The sequence below is a fragment of the Abramis brama genome (genome assembly GCF_963993115.1).
Source record: "Abramis brama genome assembly, chromosome: 6".
NCBI lineage: Eukaryota > Metazoa > Chordata > Actinopteri > Cypriniformes > Leuciscidae > Abramis > Abramis brama.
The window spans coordinates 28,887,426-28,912,795 of NC_139968.1; the positions used below are offsets into that span (position 1 = coordinate 28,887,426).

General features: G+C 41.2%; 1 protein-coding gene across 1 annotated transcript in view; it reads right to left on the reverse strand.

The window, feature by feature from the left end:
* Nucleotides 1-25,370, reverse strand: part of LOC311085177 (NACHT, LRR and PYD domains-containing protein 3-like) — a gene marked incomplete at its 5' end in the record, with an annotated part of 131,402 nt that overhangs the window by 44,923 nt on the left and 61,109 nt on the right. The window contains 2 exon segments of the mRNA XM_084117611.1: nt 21,217-21,390; nt 22,043-22,216. Coding sequence (XP_083973737.1) covers nt 21,217-21,390; nt 22,043-22,216 — 348 coding nt within the window.

A 25,370-nucleotide genomic window follows, 5' to 3' on the forward strand; every position in this document is an offset into this window, starting at 1 on the left:
AGTTGACCTCAGCATCTTAAAAATAGATGAAAAGGCATTTAAACAAATATATATTTGAATAAATACATTAGCGTTGTACATTTCAATAAATAAAATATTCACATGTAGCCACTCAATCTATGAATTCCACCTTGTAAGCATAAATGTCATTTCCACCTCACCTTTGTCATTTCCACCCAAGAAGGTAATGTGGTGGAAATGACAGTGGTGGAAATGATAATCCTACAGTATTTTGTAAAAAAATCCAAGCTAGTATTACATATTAGCTATGAATTGGTAGTTAGCATTGCATGCATGCAAAATACATCTATTTGTGTTAAAAAATCTATTTATTTACAAACTCATTTATTGTTACGCCATGTTTGGAAATGACATACAATAAAAATATTTTCATTTTAAGCAACATTTACCTTGAGTTTTCTTCTCCAAGTTGCTGAAGAAATTTAAAATCTCCTCCATGTCAGACATGTACTGTGATGTCATTGTTCATCTACATAGAAACTACCCAAACAATCTTTCAAAAAAAACTTTTTAAAGGGACATTACAGCGTTGTGGTGGAAATTACGGCAATACTGTGGGACAACTATATTTTGTATATAAAATCACATTAATAGTTGTCTGACCTTAAATACCTCAATTATGTTTTGATTCTTTTACTGATACTTTATTCAGTCATATTAAAAAAAAATAGATAAATAATTTTTTTACACTTCTTTTTCATTATTGAAGGTCAGAAGTCTGGGTGTGGAAAAAAGCACAAAACAGCAATATTTGCATGTATAATGATGTTTAAAAAGGTGAAAAAATCTACCGGTAAAACATTCCTAAAGTACTTTCATTGTAAATTTAACTATGAAAGTGTTAATTTTTCAAAATTAAATGTTTTTTATAAAATATGATCGAAGGACATGAAAGTGCCCATAGTCTAAGAATTGCCCTAAAATAGGCTTTACTTTTTGTCTAACGTTACACGACACAAGCTATAACGTTCCTATACATTGTGCACTTACCGTCAGAAGACGATCAGCCGTGGGTGGGCTTTGTCACCTTATTTATTTACAAACATAAAAACATCTCACTCAAATGGAGAACAAAATACTTCTCCAGTAAGTCCACAACAACAGTTGATAATGAAAGGCTGCCACCCTTTATTCAAAAGACCTTGAGATATGTTTGGTAATTGTACCTGAATTAATTAAAAAAAAATTCGAAACTTTCCCCTAATGGGATTCTTCGGGACTTTTTTTTTCTTACTCAGGACATATTGAGGATACAAAATCAGTTGAGTTTGCTTCTGTTGCAATTTGTTCAAGGTTGACCCCCATTTTGGCTTAAAATGACTGGACTATATGTAAATAAATAAGGTGACAAAAGCCCACCCACGGCTGATCGTCTTCTGACGGTAAGTGCACAATGTATAGGAACGTTATAGCTCGTGTCGTGTAACGTTAGACAAAAAGTAAAGCCTATTTAAAATAGGCTATTTTAATAGCAGGATTTCGTTATCAAAAGAGCAACGTTACGGTATCAACTATGCTGGTTGTCAGGGAGACGTGACAGGTTGTCAAGGCTACGGGTGATTTGTTTACGTTTTCTTTTAAGAGTTTAAATCGATATCTTCATCAAATTTGCACACATCAACGTTGGAAACAATGCTTACACTACTTATAAGAATTGTTACATCTGCCATCTGTAAACAAATTATTACTTAATTCCTTAGCCCCCGTCACAGCCCCGTGCTCGCGAGACAGTGGCCCTGTCCCAAATGGCGCACTTCATGCGGACTTTCGGTCTCGTGGACTTGAATTGCGCGTGCTCGCTGAGTCTACGAGTCCGTAGGCTGTCCCATTCAGCATTTTACCGCTCTGAAGTGTGCTCAGCAGCGCCCCCTTTGTACCCTTGAAGCGGTCTTCCGCGAAGCCCGCATAGAAGCAGGCTCCACCAGAGCCCGTCTACGGAGAGCATTGGCACTTCCTATTAGCCCCATTGTATAGATGGTTGGTTGCAGTTCCATTATAATTCCACTGGAGGTGATCGCGGGCGAGTGCAGACTGAATGGGAGTCAATGGGGCTAGACGGCTAAATGTGTCTCTTTCACCTGCCTTTGAGAAATCTCAGATTTTATTGTAGATTTCAACATGGGTTATAGGTCGAAAGTTGAATGAACGAGTACTTATTTATTTTCGATTTCTTACAGGTTGAGTTGTTGTTGCCCATAACACACTAGCATTATGCTAATGACGTCAGCATTCTGACGTCATTGACATTTTAAAAGACTTTTTAAACCAAATAAGTGACTCTAAAAAATCTAACACCCAGAAATGTGTAATTTCTTTGCATCTCCTTTCGAATACAACATTCAAATTACTAGACAAAAAATTATATCCTGAGAAAAGTGGATTTTGAGGGGTTTTCGCCATAGACCTCCATTCATTCTGCACTCGCCTGCGAGCGCCCCCGCATGGACAGAGACGTGTTACTGCAGCCAGTCCAGAAACCGGAAATAAGCAGAGAGTGCCAATTCTCTTCCTATTAGACATTCTCTAGGCGTTTCTCAATGTCAAGGAAGGATCCTCGGAAGCCAGAATTTCGAGGATGCTACGTCATCGACATCCGTCGAAGGACTGTTCCAATGTCGAGGATCCTCTGAATTTCCACCAAGGACTCAGTCCTTCGTTCGAAAAATATCCCATACACAGGAAAGGATGCATATGTGTAGCCTTCGCACTCTTCACGCTCTCAAATCACCCACAATCCTATGCGCGCAGCTTTGCTATCTTGTTCAAAAAAATTCAAAATGTTGGACGTTAACGGACTAATACGGAGTCGGAGCGTTAACGGGTCATATGCTTTCAAATGTAAATATATTTACGTTACCAAACATTTGTTTAAAAAAAATAATTACATGTTATGGGTCAAATTGACCTGCACTGTTTAAACACACTTGACAGTCAAATAATCAATATGATTAAAAAGGAGTTTATTGATTTAAAAACGATTATATTGCCTGAGTGAACAGAACTGCGTCCATAGCAACGCTCTGTTTTTCATTTTCACTGACGTAATGACGCACTGACGTGCACTTGCTAGCCTGTTCCAAAGCCGTTGAAAAACCATAGACAGTAGAATGCTGAAGAGGAGCCTCGCCTAGCCTCTGAAGGAAGTGACTTGGAAGGACCAGTCCTGCCAAGGAAGTATCCTTGACATTGAGAAACAGCTTCTGGCTCCACGCACTTTAACTACCCAGGAATCCTTGCGAAAGGCCAATCAGACAACAGATGGGAGGAGATTTCACTCGCGGATAATTGTTGACATGGCTGAGAAGAAAATATTACGGTTCTCTTACGAGAGTTCTCTCGTACTGCGTTTGAAAAACGCTACGGGAAAGGGTCTCTTTTCACGAAATACTGAAGCAAAATTATCCTTAATTTTCATAAATGTAAAACGCATTGCAGCAGTGAACAGCTATGGCGAGACGGCTCGCTCGCTCATTGGCTGTTCTGCGGCAACTGCATTAGCCTATCGAGCGAGGGCTGATGCAACATCAGGCCAATGAGAGCGCTTCGCGCGCTCCTCGCCACATCCCGCCGAAACGGGTGTGGCAGTCCCCTATAAAAGGAGCTCGAGTAGGCTGATTCAACTGATTTTCATCTCTTCAGCGAAGCGCACGCATCGCTGGATCACGAGGAAGCACGCGTCGTCTGAGAACAAGCTTTTCAGCGGGACGAGCCCTTGAAGCCGCAGGCCTGCGCCGCCTTCTACCGCCGTACCTGCTGCGCTTTCCGACGCCATATCCTTTCATTACTATTGTTCTTTTGTATGTGTGTGTGTGTGTGTTCGCTCTGCAACACTCACCCCCTAAAAGAGCTGCGTCTTTTTCAAGACGCCTTCTCATGCAGCGCTCGCGCTCGCTGACGGCGAATCGCCCTCACTCCGAGCCGATTGCCTACGGTGACTCTGATGACTCGCCTGGCATCCTCCCGAGGCTGCCCTTCCTGGAAGCGGATGGCGGGATTAGTTTTTCTTTACGTTACAAGAAAAGCTACCCTGCCTCTGCACGCGTCACTTACCGGCGAAGGAGAAAAGAGTGTTTTTAGTCCCGCCGTTGGCCGGTCTAACCTCTTTTCTCTCACATTTCTCAGCTCCCTGTGGGTGGCTGGAAATATTATTGCAGCAGAGTGAGTCTGTGTTACACACTCGCCTGCCAGCAAACGCCGAAGAATACATGTTGACGCCGCCTAAAAAGCCTATATCCCACTGTGGCTCAGTGGTGAAATTATAGGTTTTCCGCACGGACGACCGCGGTTCGAATCCCGGTCTCGCGGCATTTATATTTATGCCGCCAATGCTTCCCTCTGTCAGGTCCCCTGAAGGCGACTGCAGAGATGCATTTTGCAGTCAGCAAGCGCGTAGTACCCGCTTGCCTGCAACCAAACACCGTTTCTACGGTTCCCGTGCGTCACTGGCGAAATGAGAATGGAGTGCTTTCAGCCCCGCTGAAGCTGGGCATGTCCACTCTTCTCTCATTCTAGCATATTTCAGGTGTCTGAAAATGTTAGTATTGCTTGTTGTGCTTTCTCGCATGCCTGCAAGCAAACGCCGTGTGGATAATACTCGCGCTGTCTTTGTCTATGTATCCCCACTGTGGTCCAGTGGTAGATTCTTAGACTTAGACGCGGGGGACCCGAGTTCGAATCCCAGGTCTGCCGGCAGAAACATTTATGCCGCCGAATGCAAATCACTCTGTCTGTTCCCCGAGAGGCAACTGCAGACGTGTTTTTTTTGCAGCCCATGAGCACGTGTTACATGGCCGGACTTCTACCGAAGTCCCGCACGGGGCCCGTGCTCAAATATTCGACCCGGGTTGATCACGCGCGCAACATAGTGAACGTGCCCACTGCCTAGTGCCCACAGACACTATGTTCTGCACGCCTTGTGGTTTCTGTAAGACGAAACCTGTGTGCATTAATTCTGCTCAGGCAGACAGTGCACTCGCTGCAGTAACTGTGCCCGCTCTCCCGCGCCCACACTTGCTCGCGGCCATTTTATGTCCTACGGGACTCGCCCAGCCCTCCTCTGCTCGGTTAAACACCGCAGCGGGGTCGAGCGCAGGCGTTCTGTCCGCTGTGATCAGCGCGCTTCCCCCGCGACAGAACGCGCTTCAAAGTCCCGGCCACGGCCGATGATGCTATAAATGTAGTGTCGATGCCCACTCCTCTGTGCCCATCCCTACATACAAGCACAGCCCTGCACACAGGGCCCGCGCACATAAAATCGACTCAGGTCGATCGCGCTCCAAACATAGTAAAAGTGCCCACTTCCCAGTGCCCACGAACACTATGTCTGGCCATTTTATGTCCTACGAGACTCGCCCAGCCCTCCTCTGCTCGGTTAAACACTGCAGCGGGGTCGAGCGCAGGCGTTCTGCCCGCTGTGATCATCGCGCTTCCAAAAAAAAAAAAAAAAAAAAAATCAAAAGTCCCGGCCACGGCCGATGGTGCTATAAATGTAGTGTTGATGCCCACTCCTTTGTGCCCATCCCTACACAAAAGCACAGCCCTGCACACAGGGCCCGCGCTCATAAGATCGACTCAGATCGGTCACGCTCCAGACATAGTCAAAGTGCCCACTTCCCAGTGCCCACAAACACTATGTCTGGCAGATCACAGACTCCCTGTTAAAACGGGATCTGTGCGCGCCCGCTCTGCTCAAGCAGACAGCGTGGCCAAAGCAGTAAACGTGCCCGGTCCCCGCCCACGTTCACTTGCAGGCTGCATGAGTCCCATGAGACCTTCTCAGACCTCCCTCACTCAGTTAAGCACTGTAGCGGGGTAGAGGATGAGCGTTCTGCCCGCTGTAATATGCGCGCTCCCCGCCTCAAATGTCACAGGCGTAACGCCTTTGTTATCGCACCCCGAAGCGCCGCTGTCGCACGGCGAACAGAGCGCACTTCGCATCCAGCCCCTAGCCGGCCATGCAGACGCATGGGCCGCGCTTCCAGGGGTTTCGGACTGGGTGCTAGACATTATAAAGAGAGGCTTCTCGCTACAGTTTTGCCGACGCCCTCCCCGCTTCACAGCGCGCGTCGAAACTACGGTGAATTCAGAAGTAGCACACCTACTTCGTGCCGAAATATCAAAACTGTTGAGCAATGGGGCGATACAGCATGTATCCCAAGCTCAAAGCGAAGGGGGCCTATACAGCAGATACTTTCTAGTCCCCAAAAAGGATAGTGGTATCAGACCCATACTGGATCTAAGACGACTAAACAGAGCTTTAGTGAAACGCAGTTTCAAAATGCTCACGACCAGCAAAATCCTCGCGCATATTCGCCGAGAAGACTGGTTTATGTCGATAGATCTGAAGGACGCGTATTTTCAAATACAGATAGCGTCACGTCACAGGCGATTCTTGAGATTCGCCTTCGAGGGTCGGGCGTACCAGTATACAGTCCTGCCATTCGGCTTGTCCCTGGCACTTCGTACGTTTACGGGATGCATGGACGCAGCGCTCGCTCCTCTCAGACTCAGAGGCATGCGAATGCTGAATTATTTGGACGACTGGCTGATCATAGCTCAATCACGATCACAGCTCGTGGAGCACAGAACCATGTTACTCGATCACCTCGAGAATCTTGGTATCATGATCAATTGGACGAAGAGCTCCCTGAACCCCAGTCAAACGATCTCGTTTCTGGGTATCGTTCTGGACTCGCAGTCCATGACGGCGCGGCTGTCACCACAACGCGCGCTACACATTCAGCACGCAGCGAGGTCTTTCCGCTGCGGTGCGATTACCACGCTCAAAAAGTTTCAGAGGATGCTGGGTCTCATGGCCTCAACATCGACAGTTCTCCAGTTGGGCTTGCTTCGCATGCGCCCTCTGCAGTTCTGGCTGAAAGCACGAGTGCCGCGCAGAGCGTGGACGCTCGGCCGATTACGCCTCAGAGTCGATCAGGACTGCGTGTCAGCCCTAAGACCGTGGGCGGCGAGCGATTGGTACCGTTCAGGCGTAAGCCTGGGGACTTCCTTGAGGGTGAAGAATGGTGTCTATGGACGCATCCACCTCGGGATGGGGGGCGCTGCTCGAGGGCAGACCGTTCTTTGGCCAGTGGTCAGAACGAGAGAAGCTCCATTACATCAACTGCTTAGAAATGCTAGCAGTTCACAACGCGCTGACGCGCTTTTGTCCCCAAATCAAGGACCAGCATGTCGTAGTCCGCTCGGACAACACGGCCATGGTGTCCTACATAAATCGCCGGGGCGGTCTCAGATCCAATATTCTGTACAGGCTGGCCAAGCGCCTCCTGACATGGGCTCAGCGCAACTTGCGCTCGCTGAGAGCAGCGCATGTGCCTGGGACCCACAATCTGGGTCCAGACAGACTGTCCAGGGACAACGTTCCCACGGGCGAATGGTCTCCACGCCCACAAACAGTCCAGCTGTTGTGGCAGAGATTCGGCAGGGCGGAGGTGGACCTATTCGCGTCCCCAGAAAACGCTCATTGCCCCGTGTTCCTTTCAAAGAACGACAGCGCGCTGTCCCACACGTGGCCGCGCTGCCCGCTATACGCGTTTCCCCCAGTCTCCCTCCTACCTCAGGTATTAGAGCGAGTCAGGGAAGTGAAATGCCCAGTACTGCTTGTAGCACCGTTCTGGGACAACCAAACCTGGTTTCCAGTCCTGATGCAGTTAGCAGACTTCGCTCCGTGGCCGGTGCCATTGAGGAAAGATCTCCTCTCGCAGGCCAGGGGCTCGATTTGGCACCCACATCCGGAGTTGTGGTCCCTTCATGCATGGGCGCTCAACGGATATCCGTTGATCTCACAGAAGGAGTGCTGAATACCATCACTCAGGCTAGAGCACCGTCGACCAGGCGGCTTTATGCCTCGAAGTGGTCGGTTTTCTCCGGCTGGTGTGCAGCTCGAGACCTATCACCCCTCGATTCAGCCATGAAAGGTGCCCCCTTTGAGCCTATCCAATCTGTCAGCCTCAAACATCTGTCGTTCAAAACAGTGTTTTTGATGGCCCTCGCTTCGGTGAAGCGCATAGGCGATCTGCACGCGCTCTCTGTGAGCCCAGCGTGCCTAGAGTTTGGGCCTAATGACTCCAGGGTCATACTCAAACCTAGACACGGTTACGTGCCAAAACCCCTCAACACACCGTTTAGGGCTCAGGTTATCTCCCATGTCTGCCCTACCGGGATCGAGTGAGGAAGGGGACTCGAGCTGTCTTTGCCCCGTTAGGGCTTTAAGAGCTTACGTGTCCCGCTCTGCTGTCTTCAGACAGACTGAGCAGCTCTTTGTCTCGTTCAGTGGACGTTCCAAGGGAACAGCTGTTTCGAAACAGAGCCTATCCAGATGGCTAGTTGACGCCATAGCGCTGGTTTACACCGCCAAGGGCCTTCAGTGCCCATTGGGCGTGAGAGCGCACTCCACGAGAGGCGTCGCCTCATCGTGGGCCTGGTCTGGCGGGATTTCCTTACAGGAAATATGTACGGCGGCAGGCTGGGCCTCGCCGTCTACATTCATAAGGTTTTACAACCTAGAGGTTCCCGCCTTGCAGGCCAAGCTGCTTTCGGTATAGTCGAATCAGCTGTCTAGCCAAGGCACGGATTTCGCAGGCGCACAGCGCCCCGAAAATTCTGGGCAGAATTGTGTAAGACCCACATTTCCCACATTAGCCAGGCCCCCCTGCCTATGTGATGTTGTATCGCGTCTAAGGGCGCATCCATTTGGGCGAAATTGTGTAAGACCCACATTTCCCACATTAGCCAGGCCTTCCCCTGCCTATGTGACGTTATATCGCGTCTGAGGACGCAACCTTTAAGGGCGGATGTCCCCCCCTTTTTTATCTCCAGACTCTCTGAGTCTACCTGGTGATTATGCACTGTATATCTGGACTGGCTTCCAGTGATCGGTGTCTTATCCCAGCACGCACGGCGTCTTACATGTGGTTCCCGTAGCGTTTTTCAAACGCAGTACGAGAGAACTCTCGTAAGAGAACGTACTCGGTTACTAACGTAACCTCGGTTCTCTCTAGAAGAGGGAACGAGTACTGCGTTCCCTGCCGTGCGTATGGTTCGCTCTGGTTCGCTTCGGCGATGAAAACCAGTTGAATCAGCCTACTCGAGCTCCTTTTATAGGGGACTGCCACACCCGTTTCGGCGGGATGTGGCGAGGAGCGCGCGAAGCGCTCTCATTGGCCTGATGTTGCATCAGCCCTCGCTCGATAGGCTAATGCAGTTGCCGCAGAACAGCCAATGAGCGAGCGAGCCGTCTCGCCATAGCTGTTCACTGCTGCAATGCGTTTTACATTTATGAAAATTAAGGATAATTTTGCTTCAGTATTTCGTGAAAAGAGACCCTTTCCCGTAGCGTTTTTCAAACGCAGTACTCGTTCCCTCTTCTAGAGAGAACCGAGGTTACGTTAGTAACCGAGTACGTTTTTATGACCTAAATGTACATTTTACCAGTGGTTACCTACAGTTTATACAAACATTATGGTCATCGACCAGTGGTTGATGTCTCAAACATAATAATAGCGCGTTTAATAATACGATCGCATTATGATTCATTAAATAAATAGCACCGAATGGCAGGGCTTTACTGAGTCATATGTAAACATAGTATGAATATTGAAACCTGTAAATTCATCTGAAACTCATGCACATTTTCATTATGTTTTAAAATTGCAATCTTAGTTCAAATGGAACATTATGTATTATTATGTACAACTGTATACATCATTTAAATAAGCATGATGTATCTATTGTCTAATGCCCAGGTGATATGCTCAATATCAAAATATAGAACTGTAAAATTAGGCTGTGTTGTTGACATGGAGATAAGACGTTGGAGCGCAAAAAATGTGATTTCTCCTGTCCAACAACAACCAGGCCTGTAATATTTCTGTCAGTAAGGTTATTTTTCACTCTGATTTCTCTGAAAACAAAAAGCTAGATGATGTATATGATATATATGATATATTAAACTTTTTCTGTACGATGGGTAAATATTATATTCACAAAGCAAGATACCTTAAATTCAAACCTAGTTGCAAATTTTTTGCTTATGATTTACAGTTATTCTTCACTTCAAAAAATCCCCTCCAATAAAAGAGCTTCGAAAATATCCTGTATTATAGAACAAGTTTTATATAAATTGTACAAATATTTGATTTACTGTTATTATTTACTTTAATTTTCTCTGTATCCCCACATGTTCATGTTCATTGTTTTATATTATTTCCATTGTAATTCAAAAAAAAAAAAAAAAAAAAAAAACAGCCCGTTATTTCCGTGCTGATCGAATCTGTCCCAAAAATACCTCTCAATGCGCCCTCGTGGACTCGCGCCAAGGGCCCTATAGTCTGCACTACATTACGTCACCAAAGTGTGGACTCTGAGGAAGTCCACAAGTCCGGAGTGTGCCATTTGGGACAGGGCCAGTATTTGTGCGCGCGGAGCAGAAACAGCGGATACTTTCTGAGCGCTCGCGGTGCAGACACGCGCCCGCGCGAGGATGCATTTTGCGCGCGGATGCTGTTCCTTGCCCTCGTATCCTGTGCACGCGCCTAGATTTTATGTGCGCGAGTTTTGAGACTAAATAAACGCCATAGACGTGGCTGTGTAACTTACAAAAGGTAAAAACGATATAAAATAAATACTGTTCGTTGGAATCTCAGGTCTGCTCTAGGGCTCAAACGGGATCCTCAGTTGGCTTTTTTCTTGCTAAAACGGTAAGATATAGCCCAGTCTAATGTCTGATATGGCAAATCTATGACAACAAATGATGTAATAATCTATGAATATTACCTTGAGACATTTGAGTGTACTTTGTTGACCAACTGTGTATGGCATATTATTATTTTGAGCTTTTACAAAGTAATTAATATTGATTATTAAATATTGAAACAAAATATTGTTCATGAACGTGTTTCCATAATAATACAATCATAAGTGGATACAGTAAACACAAAACAGTTCAACATGGAGATAGATGGAAACAAAAACCGAAGTTTTCTACTACCCCCGTTTTCCCCTCACACAAGTGTGTAATTTACTCAAATGCCTTTCCTTTCACATATTTAAAATTACTTGCAGATTTATAACTTTATTACCTCTGAAGACATTATGACTGTAAACAAAAGATTTGCGCGGCTGATGCTCCTTTGGTTATGAACATAGATATCATATAAAGGCTAGATGTCTTAAGGCGGAGTCACTTCCGGCATCACCGGCGGCCATCTTACTACAGGGCTCTGTGAATTAAGGTGAGTGATCAGCATGCACACAAATCCTCTTATCTCGGTGAAATCTTGACGGATTTACAAACGGTTTGGTTTCTTACAAACGTCATTACCGTGGCTATAATTCTTTCATATGGAAGTCCATTTGTATAATTTTTCATATGTATGCAGTTTCATAGCTACATCTCTGACGTTTATAACAAACCAAACCGTTTGAAAATCGGTAGAAAATTGAGCAAGTTATGGTTATTTAAAAGTACATGCACCATGTTACGAGTGAGCGAGCACCCTGTCGTAAGATGGCCGCCGTGTGCGGACGTCGACCTCCATTGGCCAGCAGCGCGGACGAGACATCTAGCCTTTATATGATATCTATGGTTATGAACAGCTTGTGCTCGTGCAAGCGTGCGTGTGCGTGTGGTCCATGAGCATGCACACCTCTGGTTGCAGTTTCGCTTGTCGCCAGAGGGGGCATAGTTCTGCAAAAACTCAGAGACTTGCGCAATGCACCTTTAAAATGTAAAAACAAATCAAACAGTGTTGTATAAAGTACTAGAAAGCAATACTTGAGTAAAAGTACAAGTATTGTACTAGAAAAAGACTTTGGTAGAAGTGAAAGTTACCTTTTAGAATATTAAAAAAAAAAAAAAAAGAAAAAAGACCCAAAGAAAAAGAAAAAAATTGCATCACAATAAGTGTATTGTGATTGTCACTAACATTTTTGTAATTAAACTGAATTTTATTAGGTTTAGTGACATGTTACAATGTTTATAATTTCTGGTAAGCTACGCTTTTTTATTATTTCAATTCAATTCAATTGTGATTTGATTAAACATTGACTCATTTGTATAAATATTAGGTAGGCTACTCAAGATCTGCGTTAATTTTTCTAAAAAAAACAACAACAACTCCCCTAATGCTGTAAACATACAGAGAGCCCTAGCTTGTAGTAGGCTATTATTTAAGGTTAAAAATAATTAAATAGAATGCGTTTTTTTATTATAATAAAAACTTTAATGATATAAGTAAAAATATAATAAATAATATAGAACACATATTTAGCAAAATACTCTCTATAGCTATTTTTTGTCTTGCCAACTGTGCTATAGCCTATTATTAAATGGCTTTCCTGAGGTAAATGTGACATAATTGTCCTCCAGCTATGTTATTGACCTCTTCACGCTGATGAAAAACACTTATTGATCGATATTATGTATGAGGAACATTTCGGTAAGTTATAGGCCTACTGTATCTTTCAACAGTATTCATGTTTTTTTTTACTATTAGCTAGTACAGATGATTGGTTCACTTGAGCTAGGGATCTGTCATCTGTCACGTAACATTTACAAGCGCCAAAACAGTATTTATTTTTTGAATTTCGTAATAAAATTGACATAATCTGAGTTTAAAAACAAAACAAAAAATGTTTTATATCATAATGTAACCTGCTCTGTCTAGTCTGTCGGTCGTCCTCTTTGCTTCGCGATTTTTCTGTGCGTGAGAAAATTGATGTGAGGCGTGAGAGCGTGTGGAAAAAGTGAATGCGTGAGAGTTGGCAGCTCTGTAAGTTAAACGTGCTCCAGGTCCTCCGGCAGGTTCTCGTGCTTCCATGGCGGTTTCAGTTGTGCTTCCTCCTCCTTTGGCATGGCAACAAACAAGCATTACAATAGCATTACATTACAAACAAGCTGAAATAGAGCGCGCGCCGTGCGTACTGCAATCTAGGAGCAGTGATCGATTCGCCAAACCTCCCTTATTGTAGTCGCACCTATGAGTCGCACACATTTCTTCTGATTTTATTTTGTAGTAACGAGTAACGAAGATGCTTAGTGGAAATATAGCGGAGTAAAAGTATACATTTTATTTAGGAAATGTAGTGGAGTAAAAGTGAAAGTTGACAAATTTAAATAACGAAGTAAAGTACAGATACGTGAAATTTCTACTTAAGTACAGTAACGAAGTATTTGTACTCCGTTACATTACAACACTGAAATCATATATATATATATATATATATATATATATATATATATATATATATATATATATATATATATATATATATATATATATATCAGGGTTTCCGTTGTCCGGTAATTACCGGACATTGTCCGGAAAAAAAATGAAATGTCCGACAAAAATAAATCTCTCCGGTCAAATTGTCCGATTAAAATTGCCTAATAATCCCGCCCCCCTAACACAATCTGAATTTGAGAATAAGCCTAAAATGTATAAAGCAAAAATACACCGACCTTTGGCTATGTTATAAAGGAACAGGCTCTACCGTTTGAAAGTTATTAAACATTATTACATGGCTTGGTTGAATTCCAATGTGGAATGCGGTCTTTTATTTCTTATCAGACCGAAGCACTAGCAGCGCCAGGATTTTGATTGTAGGTGGGCCTCCAGAAAACTGGATGGGCCAGTTAAAATAAGCCAAAAAATAAATAAAAACGGGTTCCCCTTCATCTCCATTTCAGCGCTTTTCTGGGCACTGAGGACAGTGACTCAGCTGCCTTAATGCGTAAAAAAAAAAAAAAAAAAAAAAAAAAGGATTTTTTTTTTTTTTTTTTGCTTTTTTAATACAATTACAATTTCATTGAATTTATTGTTTAATACAATTATTTTTAGTTTATTAACAGCAACAACAGCTGTAAAGATGAAGTTGACGATCGCCATCTCCTTAGTGAACGCCTATAGAGAGAAATGCGCATCATGGATTACATAATCAGAGAGTAGCCTATTTCTTTTCGTTTTAAATTGTTAAAAAGACATTTCAAGCTTTCTTAAGATATATTTCATGTCTGTGAGGCCTACGCTGAGTTTCGTTAAATTAGGATGAGATGCGCTCCCGTTCACGAGCAATGCAAGTGACCGCGTGGGCGCCTCCATGATTAGGCCTATCGTCTGGTATTTTTGCTGCTTATATATTAAATACAGGCAATTGGTTGATAAAAAAAAAAATTTAAAATTAAGATACAATTTATACAAAACGAAATTCACTTCAAAAAAAGTCTTTCTACAAAACCAAACTTAATTAAGTGGTCAAAATCATGTCTGACCCGCTCCATGTCTCTCGATATTGCGCATCCATCCTACTCGTTCACTTTTCATAATCAACATAAATTAAAAAATAACATTATAATATTTTAACAAATATTAAACTAAATGAGCTTAATTAATGGCTACAACACATATAGTAGCTAGACATAGACTCTCTATTTGTACAAATTGCTGCACATTCATTTTATTCGGAATTTTGCACACATAAGTTGAAAGGCATTTGTTTGTGCATGCGTAGCAAAACATATCTGCAACATTTATCAAGTTCACTGATAATTATGCGCGCATTTATTAGGCTAATTATTATCTTAATGAATAATGAAAGGACGAAGCATATAGGTAAACTGCGTTGTTTGTTTAGAATGGAATGGATCGCAAATAGATCCGAATGAAGAAACGTACATAACCATAGTAGAAAATGGGTCTCGAGTGTTCCTGCAGAGAGGGGGTTCTCGCTGCAGAATCGGATCAAGACGAAGCAGCGAAGTCGCCTTGCGGAGGACAAGGTTACGCGGCTTATGCGCATTGCAGGTTGTGGAGAGACACTGGGAAGTTCGCTTGAGTAAAAACAATAGGCTTCAGATATGTTATGTGGGGAAGGGGGATTGGTTTGTTAAACTATGAATGTGAAACCCTAGTAAAAACAATTGGCGTTGATTGACGCCAAACAGACGTTCATGTTTTTTTTTCCGTTTTTTCTTTTGAAAGTTATAGGCTAATAAACATGTTGCATTCGGCCTGATTATGTCATTTTTTAAGTTACATAGCCTTCTTCCAGTTTTCCTCAACTTGACTAATAAGAGGCGATATTTGACCGGCATATCATTGAAATGTCCGGAAAACGAAACCTCTGCCGGTCACTTTGACCGGCACCATTTTTTTCTAGCGGAAACTCTGATATATATATATATATATATATATACATACAACATGTTGCACTATTGTTTCATTTAAGTTCATATTTATTCTATAAATCTTATTTAGTTTAACAGCAGCACGAAATACCCAACTTCGTTTGAGATTTATAAAAAAACAAAAAAAACACTTCTTCAAAACCACCCCCCTTCTGCTTTATTCAAAAATCGCACCCTGGTTGTAAAGATCCAAAGATCACTGTGGAATTTAATATTGAGTTTAACATTTAGTTTAACAAAGAGTTTGAAGATTGTATTTCGTTTTGCTTGGAAAAAGCTGGCCTAAACCAAAGTAGCGTTTTAATTCTTCAATCATTGAAATAATAATTAAATATTTAATTAATAAACTTTTATGACATGTAACCTAAATTATGTATTTCCTTGATTATCAACACTTTAATAATGCTAATAATGCTAATGTCTACAATATTTAAGTGTGAATTGCAACTCTTTGTTTTAAGTCAGTCTCAGACGTTCATAGCCTGTGGGGGGTTTGGAGGGGCAGTTCAGTGGCTTTATCGTGGGGGTGCAGGACAACGTGATAAACACTCCTCTTTCATATGGAGAGTGTCGGATAGCCAACCTGATCATCGGATTTTATCTTAAAGAGCGGGCAAAGGCAAAGTTCCTTTCAGGATAAATCTCTCGATGTGTCCAAATGTAGGCCCTATCTAAATTATAAATATTGTAACTAATGTATAAAGTTTTTCATAAAAATTTTCATTTGAAGTGTTCAATCCAGTTGTTTCAACTGGTTTTGTAGAGTTTTAGAATGTTTGATCAGTGTGTGTATGATTGTCAACAATCTGGCATTAAACATGAACTGTTGACGAAACTCGTTCATGCCAACTAGAAATGAATGCGAGTGAGCAATAGATACAGAGCTTTTATTGTAAAGTGAATTCAGCAAAGCAACAAAGGCTAAATTAATTGTTACAGTTTTTTATTATTTTTTTATTTTTTTATTGGTGTTGATGACACGCAGTGACTTACAGTATTATCAGCTGTATGATGTGTTTCTACCCTGAAGAGACCCGGGCGCGCGCAGTGAGGGAGACAAAATAAACTTAAAAAAAGATCCAGCCATACCTGTCAACACTCCCGTTTTACCCGGGAGTCTCCCTTATTTCACACCCATCTTCCGCCCCCCTCCTGTTATTTCTCCCGTAAAACTCCTGTAATTTGTATGGCCCAAACCTCACTATATGAATAACCACATCAATATATTATTCCAAGGTTGTCCAGTTGCCAGATCTTGTATGAACCTCATCCTACTCACACAATCAACACATCACACAAATTTCCACCCATTTGTGAGCACAACCTGGCAACCTACAACCCAGTTGCGCTGTTGACATCTGCGCAGGTAGTAGACGCGGGAAGTTGAATAAAGCGTCACTGGTAGAAATGGGAAAAGAAGACTCAGTGGTAAATATTTAATGCAATTAACGCAGCATCCGTTTTTTTCTGTCATCCTTTGGCTGGCATTACATTATATGATGCACTTCTTTTCATTCAAATGATTTTAAACCATTCAGGCCAAGACAAATTGACTCTTTTGGCTTGAAGTTGAACGAACACTAACACGCAATTATGCCAAAATGTCTGTTTTGCCGACTATTCTCATAAGAGCAGACTGAGCAGTCTGTTAAATTAGTTAAATAAAGTCTTAAATGAAGGCAAAGATTTGTGAGAGAATGAGATGTGTGAGATCCTCTGTCAGCAGCGGCTGGTTTTAAAGTGACAGCAGCCAATAAAGCTTTTTATCAGTGAAGTTAATCAAAGAACAAAGGTAATAGAGAAAAACACTCACTGCTCTTGACTAAAGAACTTTTGAAACTTTAATATATATTTATAATTTAAAATGTATGCAGTGCAAACTGTTTGAGATAGCTTATTCAATTTCTGTATATTTCCTACCTGTTAGACAAATATTTAAAATATACTGGGCCCTGTCTTGCACCCAGCGCAATTGACTTTGTACACCGATGCATGTTTCATTCCTATTTTGCACCCGCGCAAAGCACGCTTTTCCCTCCACAGAAGCACGTCGCTAAACTAAGGAATGAACTTGCGCTCCCTGGGCGGTTCAGCGCAAAAAAGGAGGCGTGTTCCGGCGCAAACAATCCCTGGTGCTATTTTACTGTTCCATAAAACAATTGCGCCACTGGCCAGAAAAAAACTAGTCTAAAGTCAGTGGCGCGTTGCGCATTGTTCATTATGCTATTTTAAGGGCGCATGCTTGACCATAATGTATAGCGTGCACAACGTGCATACACTTTGATTCTCTAATCTACACAGAAGCAGCAGTTTTCATTTTTGCAAATCATATTATTACAAACGATTAGATAGATAGATAGATAGATCTAAGGGAATGTGAGATGATGCTCTGATTGGTTTATTTCACGTTACGCCCAAACCACACCTATGAATAATAAAGCTACTTCAGACCAACCCATTTTAGATTTGCGCCGGGCACAAGAGTCATTTATCCCGCCGGGAAAATAGCAACAGCGCCAAGACCCGCCCACAAAGTTACTTGCGCTTTGCGCTTTGACACTTGAGTTTCAGATCGTTAAAATAGGGCCCACTGTCTTTATGTTGTTTCTGCATTAATTTGGAGATTAACTGTGAAATTATTACATTATAAAATATATAAACGTAAGGGGATAATTGTGATTAATCCGAAAAAAGTGATTAATCTAGGTATTTTTTGCAATCGATAAAAATAAATAAAAATAAACATGAATAAGTCTTATTCATGTTTATTTTTATTGAATATTATGTATTTATTTTATTTATGTTAATATCTTTGCAATTAATGTGTATTTAGCCTGCCTCTGCCATCCAGCACCCCCCATAATCCCGCGAGAGAGAGGCAAAGAAAAACGCCTGTTCTTAATTTGTTTCTTTGTACTATTTTCATTTTGTACTGTTTTAAGTGTACACAGCAAAGCGGCAATTTATTTGGCAATACAAATTTAAAATATCGCAAGAATAATATTCTGTATTTCTCCTTTTGCATCGCAAAGGGAGTAACGCTAAACTTGATGCAACCCTGTTTTAAATAAATAAACTGCCCCGACACTTTATTTAAACCTCTAAATGTGTGATGGGGTTTTAATTTTAGTTTACATTTTCATTGGTTTTTATATCGAAAGCAATACTATTTAGTTAGTCTTATTTTTTGTAGCCAAGTCAACAAAATGTTAAGAGTATTTTTCTGATTTGTTCAATGTATGGATCTGTTTTGAAATTTTTCTTTCGTTGGGTATCACTTTCAGTCATCTCAATTTCGTGAATGACTCACAAATCAATAATTTAGCAGATTAAAGATGAGCTTTATCGGGTGTTATCGCCTGTGCGTGTTTTGTCGTCTGTGCAGTGCAACAGAGTGTCACAGTGTCTGGTTGGTGTATCCCCGGGTAACCACTAGAGGTCCTCTTCCCCCACGGTGTCTTTCACTCATTCACTACATTTCCCATCATCCTGTTCTGTATTATCATTGATTCATTGCACGCAGCTGTTTCCCCTCACCTTGTTAGTGTCTGTGTATATATACCCTGTCTGTGTCAGTATTTGTCATGGAGTCCTTGTATATGGTCACACCACTTCTGGAAGTCTGCTTGTGCTTGTGCTTGTGCTTGTGCTTGTGCTTGTGCTTGTGCTTGTGCTTGTGCTTGTGCTTGTGCTTGTGCTTGTGGATTACCTTATTGGATTTTGACCCTTGCCTGGACTAGTTTGTGAGTACGGATTTCCCAAATAAATACTGCGATTGGATCTTACCTTTTCCTGTGTGTGTATCGTGACACAGAGGCTCTACTGGAGCAAATTTATGTTGTAATGTGCCATTATTAAAGGTGCTGTAAGTGATGCGACGCGTTTTTTAGGCCAAAACATTTTTTGTCACATACAGCAAACATCTCCTCACTATCCGCTAGCTGCCTGTCCCCTGAACACACTGTAAAAAAACGCGGTCTCTCTAGACACCACAGGCTCCACAAACGGCAACAAAAACAAACTGGGCTCACCCGCACCACGAAACATAATAAACAGAGTTCCAGCCAATAACCAACAAGAAGTATTGGAGGGTGGGGTTTGGGGGGTTAGTGCGCGTGCACGTGAAGGGGGTGTGGAGGAGAGAGAACAGAGAAGCATGAAGAGGGAAGTTTGAATTATGGCCGACACACGACCAGAGAGACGATGTTCCGATGAACAAATTGCAAAGAAGAGGGACAAGGATAAAGAACGCGCGAAGTCCCGAATTTACATCGGAAAAACCTTTAAAAGATGGCGAGAACTCCGCCGGCAGAAGGGCTTCCAATCCGACATAGTTACTCTGTTTTTGCAGAACAGGTAAATCCATTTTTCTTTCTAAACTGACGTTCATGTTCGCTAAACCAACACAAGGATGTAATTAGCTAGATCTATGCAGTCAGCGTTAACTTTGGTGAATACAACATGTATGTTTCTAGCAGCGATCAATCTCTATTGTAAATGATCAAGCAAATTCACAGTAGGGCGACAATTTGTGTGAATGATTGTTTTCATCCACTATTTGTTATGAATTTGAATGTTCATTTATAGGCTATTGACAACTTTGACTAAATTTGTTTATGCCGCCGCCGTTGTTTATGCTTACTGGGAAACGCGAACGTTATCATGCTATTATTGTCCTTGTATGGGAGCTATTTATAACCTCAGGTGGCGAGATGATTTTAAGATAATGTTTCTCTTTTTCTGCATTCTGTTCTGCAATATATAAAAGCATTTATCTAACTTGGCGACATTACTCATTGAATGAAGTATCAATAAAACTTAACTTTGTTTGTAGTGACTTTTTGGACTTTCCTTTATGTCGGAAGGGAGGGGAGGAGGGAGGAGACGGGATGAGGAGGAGGGAGGGTCTAGCTAGCCTCCGTTTTGTTTGACAACAATTTGAATGTCAACAAGTAGTAACGTCTCCCGGTATCGCTTAGAGCACCTTTAATTCAACAAAACGCTTGACTTTAATAATGTTACCTTCTTAAGCATCAAGAACGGTAAAACAAACACTGTCGGCCAACATTGGTTAACAGCAGGCTGCAATGTTATCGTCTAAAGGGCTATTAATAAAAATGACAGACAATGAATAACAAGCTCTGAAAAGTGTTTTGAATCAATAAATGAACATTTAAAAAAATATATATATATTTTTGACAAATATTAAACTAGTGACATAATTATGGAGATGTTTTTAGCGCTGAGATTCGAACTCAGAACGCTTGAAACACCGCGAGGCACATGTCGAAGCGTAGACCACACAGCTATCGTCTGAACACCACTTTAAGAGCGTGAGCTTAACTAAGTCTTATGCTCATGCAAAACCTAATTGATGTAACATTTTTTTATTGCAGTGTTTTATGTTGAAATGTTTCCATTATTTAAGAAAATTATGCTAATCATAACAACCTACTGTAAGCCTATTTAATTCTTAATATAATAAAGAATACTTAAACACAAATGCTGCCGACTGACATCGGTTAGCAAGTGCTGACAATGTTTTAATTTTACAATCATTTAGTATAATTTAGTTTCAGTAAATAAATCTACTAACAAATTAAAATAACACAAAGTATAACACACATAACCTATTGACATGCGTAACTGGGCACACAATGTTAATGTTTAGCCTAATTTGCTTAAATTTGATCCAATAATAGAAGCCTATATTTGTTTCAGTTCTAAATTTGTACAAAAAAAATGTAAAAATGTTTTACAGTAAAATGTAACTACAATGTTTCTCTTGAATGTATCTGCTACAGCTCTCAATGATTACACAATAGAGAGAATAAACTGACACTTTTCAAAGTCTGTGATTATAGCGCCTCTTAGCGGTAAAAGGCAGCAAATACACACCCACGATTTTACCACTGCGGAAACGGCGGCGGTAAAAGTATTATTCTGGTTGTCTACCAACTGTATGATTGATGTATGTGAATGTTTCTGACCTCAATATCTCCAGTTTACAGTGTGAATCCTTCAGTAGGTCACATAAGTGATTCACTCCTGTGTTTTTTATTTGATTCTTATCGAGGTCCAGCTCTCTCAGGTGTGATGGGTTTGATTTCAGAGCTGAAGTCACTGCAGAACAACCTTCATCCGTCATATCACCGTCTCTTAACCTACATTGGGAGAAATAAGACAAACAAAATCTTAATTCTGTTTCAATTAATACCAAAACTCTATTGCCTTTCGTTTAGATTATAGGTTCAGATCTCTCAGGTGTGATGGGTTTGATTTCAGAGCTGAAGTCAGGATGAGACACTGTTTCTCTGTAATACTGCATCCACACAGACTGAAGACAGAAAGAGAAAAGACTAACTGAAGTGCTACATCAGACACTAGTTTAATTTCTGATACTCTGTTTTTAAGGCTGTCACATTAGTTCTGTGTGCTGGAAGATGTCGATTCTTCTCTATCATTTTACAATAATACATTTAGTCTGTTTTCTTTATTCTTTATCGTAGCAGCAGATTTCTGCAGAAAAACATTTACACAATCAGTACATTGTATCAAATTCTTCAACTTGAACACAATAGACCTTAGTCAGGTTAGACTCCATATTGAATTTTATGAGGATGAAAATGAGGCTGTGAGAAATGTAAATATAGGTACACTAAGATGTATTACTTCCTAGTTAAAAGACATTTAAAACAAAGTGTAACAGAAGGTGCAGACTCAGAGCTATAAACACTATTACTTGTTGTCTTAAAATAAAATAAGCCATAAACTTTAATCAACACAGTAACTGCTGTACAGTAAAATGCTACCAACTGTAGATTCTCCAGCTTGCACTGTGGGTTCATCAGTAGATCACTGAGGTTTTTCACTCCAGAGTCTCCTAGTTTATTCTCACTGAGGTACAGATTTCTCAGGTGTGATGGGTTTGATTTCAGAGCTGAAGTCAAGATGAGACACTGTTTCTCTGTAATACTGCATCCATGCAGACTGAAGACAGAAAGACAAAAGAAAGTGACTCGGATCTATGATGGCCCACTTATTTTTTTATTTATTTTTTTTGTTTATTGGTGGTCATGTCCAAGGGCGTAATTTTGGTTTGAACATTGGGAGGAGTTGAAGTGTCATTCGTTTAGCGTGCTCTCTCATGAGATTTATTTGTTTGTTTTTTTGGTATCATCCACACATGCATTGATAACATAACTGCCATAAAGTAATAGCCTAGTTAACAATTATTTGTTTACATAGGATAATAATGTATTTTATTTAAGCTAAAACATATCAGTTTGACAGAATTTTCTAAATCAAAGTGCCATGGTAGGTCAAACTAACCTTACTTAACATTTTCTTATATTGAAAATGTTAATTTCCTGTCATCTTTTGGCATATCTGAAAGCCAGGGTTTTCCTAATATCTGTCATTATCAGCAGAAAACACACAGTTTAGTCAATAATTCAAGAAGGTCCTCTTGATTCTAACTTGTACTTGTTAACTTTTTTCTTTCTTTTTTTATCTATAGCATTTGCAATAAAAAAAAGCAACCTACACATTCAGAAACTATACACATGCCACAGTTGTAATATAAATTTAGTGAAAAAATCTATACCCTTAACAGATAATCTATTATAAATTCTACAAGTTAGTCAATTTACCACAATAAATAAAATAGAATTTGATAAATTCTAGTTAAAGGTCATGAGTTATTTAAATAGCTTTCTAATTTATGTTGGTGCAGGATAATGTTTTCTCCTCTTTTCATCAGTCTTTTTGGTTTATGTGGCTGTTTTAGATAATGTTTGACTTTCTCGATTGTTTTAAAGCGGTAAATTCTCAATAGAATTCAAATGGGTTGCACATTTTATTACCAGCTCGGAACGTCTCGATAGGAACGGCTTGAGCAAATCTTATCACACTTTTGTAACGCGCTGGTGAACGCTCGTTGAGTAGCGGTGATTCGCGAGCGGCACTCATGCACAGTCAAATAAACCGGACTTCAGTCATAATACACAGATAATTGGTCCGTTTGATTCGTACCGGAACTTTGTGCTTACAGTAGGGGAGAGCGGGGCACAACCTAACACATTTTGGTTTTGGCTCAATTATTAAAAATATAATAAAGTTAGATATTGTTTGTACATCTGTATAGATAAATATCCATACATCCATTCCTCATCCAATCACCCTTCTATTATGGATCAATATCATGGATAGAGATATATATGAAAAGGGCTGCACAGTTTTGCAATAAATAAATAAATAAAATGATCAAATATCGAAATTGCTATTGAATTATATTTGTGTGTAGCAGCTGCATGCAAAATTATTATTAGTAACAACAGTAATAATAAGAATAATTAAAGCTGCGAGCAGCGATTGCGGGCCCAAGCCGATGGCGGTGTCACCGGCTTGGGCCCTCCATCGCTGCTCGCAGCTATATTTATATACTTATCTCAGATAAGTAATATTCTCTGTCTTGTCACTTAAAAAAAAAAAAAAAAAAAAAAAATTATATATATAGATATTTATTAGGGGTGTAACGGTTCACAAAATTCACGGTTCGGTATACACTTTTGTCACGGTTCGGTTCAGTACGGTTCGGTACGGTTCGGTACGTTTTTGATACAGCAAAAAGAAAGAAATGCCAGAGAAATTTCCTTGATTTTATATTTTTTAATTATTTTTTTAAATTAAAACTAACATCATAAAGTATGATTTTTTTTTTACTTTGAGCAATTCTAGAGCTATAATTGACTCTTCTTAGGAGCATATAAAACAAAACAGCTCCTTGGAAAAAATGAAATGTAATATTGTAGTAGTTATAAACAAAGGTTTATTTTAATTATAGCCTACTATTCCGGCCAAACTTCCATGGTTACAGTTAGTGTTACTACAGTAAATTCATAGTGAATGTTGCAGATCTGTGGACACTGGATAGTTCATTCATGCCACAATGTTTCTTCCTGGTTTCCACGCGCTGTTTGATCCGTTAATAACGGAGAAATGAGAATGTTTCTCACTAGATCTCGCAGCAATGTTATCACTTCTGTGGCGAATTCAAATGCTTTCTTTACTCGATCTCTTATTAGCGCTGTGTAGTAACAGTGTCGCTTGATCAAGATCGGCTCGCGCTCTCGCGCTGCACTGGTCCAAACTGATAAACGGTCCTTCAACAACACAATAACGAGCAGTTTCGTTTCGCTTGCATTACGTGTGTCATTTGATGTTGGGCAATGTTGTGGTCGGCGTCTCTTACATTATTTATGAGCTTACCACGCGCAACGCGCCTACATTTGAAAATAACGAAATTTTGGTCGGCAGGAAAAATGGTCCAACGAACCGTTCGGTTTGAAAATGCGTACCGAAAACCGAACCGAACCGAAAAGCCTCGTACCGAAAACCGAACCGAAAGCCTTGTTACACCCCTAAAATATATATAAAAAACACCCTAACATCATTCAAACTGCAAAGTGTTAACTTATACCCAGATAGCACACGTACGTCGGGCCGACGTTGGCCCAACATCGAGCGTCGGCCTCCCTCCCTATAACATCGCAAAGGCGTCGGCCAGGCGTAGGCAGATCTCTTGTCAGTCAGTGCTCTATTTCCCAGCTCCGTTTCGTCGGCTTTTGGTCGGCCCACTATACGGGAGGCCGACGTCGCGTTGTGCGCGTGAACTTTCAAGTCGCTTTCAAACACTGGAGCGGCCGCGGCGCAGAGTTGCCATGGAAACGCCGCGGGACCACTGCGACTGGTAAGCAGGAAAACTCCCTCTCTCGCTGTTGTTTTCACTGTTTTCAGGTGATATTAGTCTCTAAAATCACACGGATAATACACACAACTGTTCTTGACACTTCTCTTACTTGTAATTGATACGCTTATGTTGAATATTTACTTTTATAGACATGGTTTTGTTTTGTGTCTTCGGAAAAAGTCCGTTAGCATCTCAACCGTTTTCAGAAGAGGTAACGTTAACTTAGGCCTAATTAAGCTAAGTTAACGTTAACTAGGTTGAGCTTTTGTTTATGAAAGTTTGGGCTTTTAATCACCTCTTATGTGTATATGAGAGGTTTTGTAAAGGTTTTACTCGGAAGTGAGATAATTTATTTTACACAAATGTAAACATAAACGTATGTAATCGGTGACG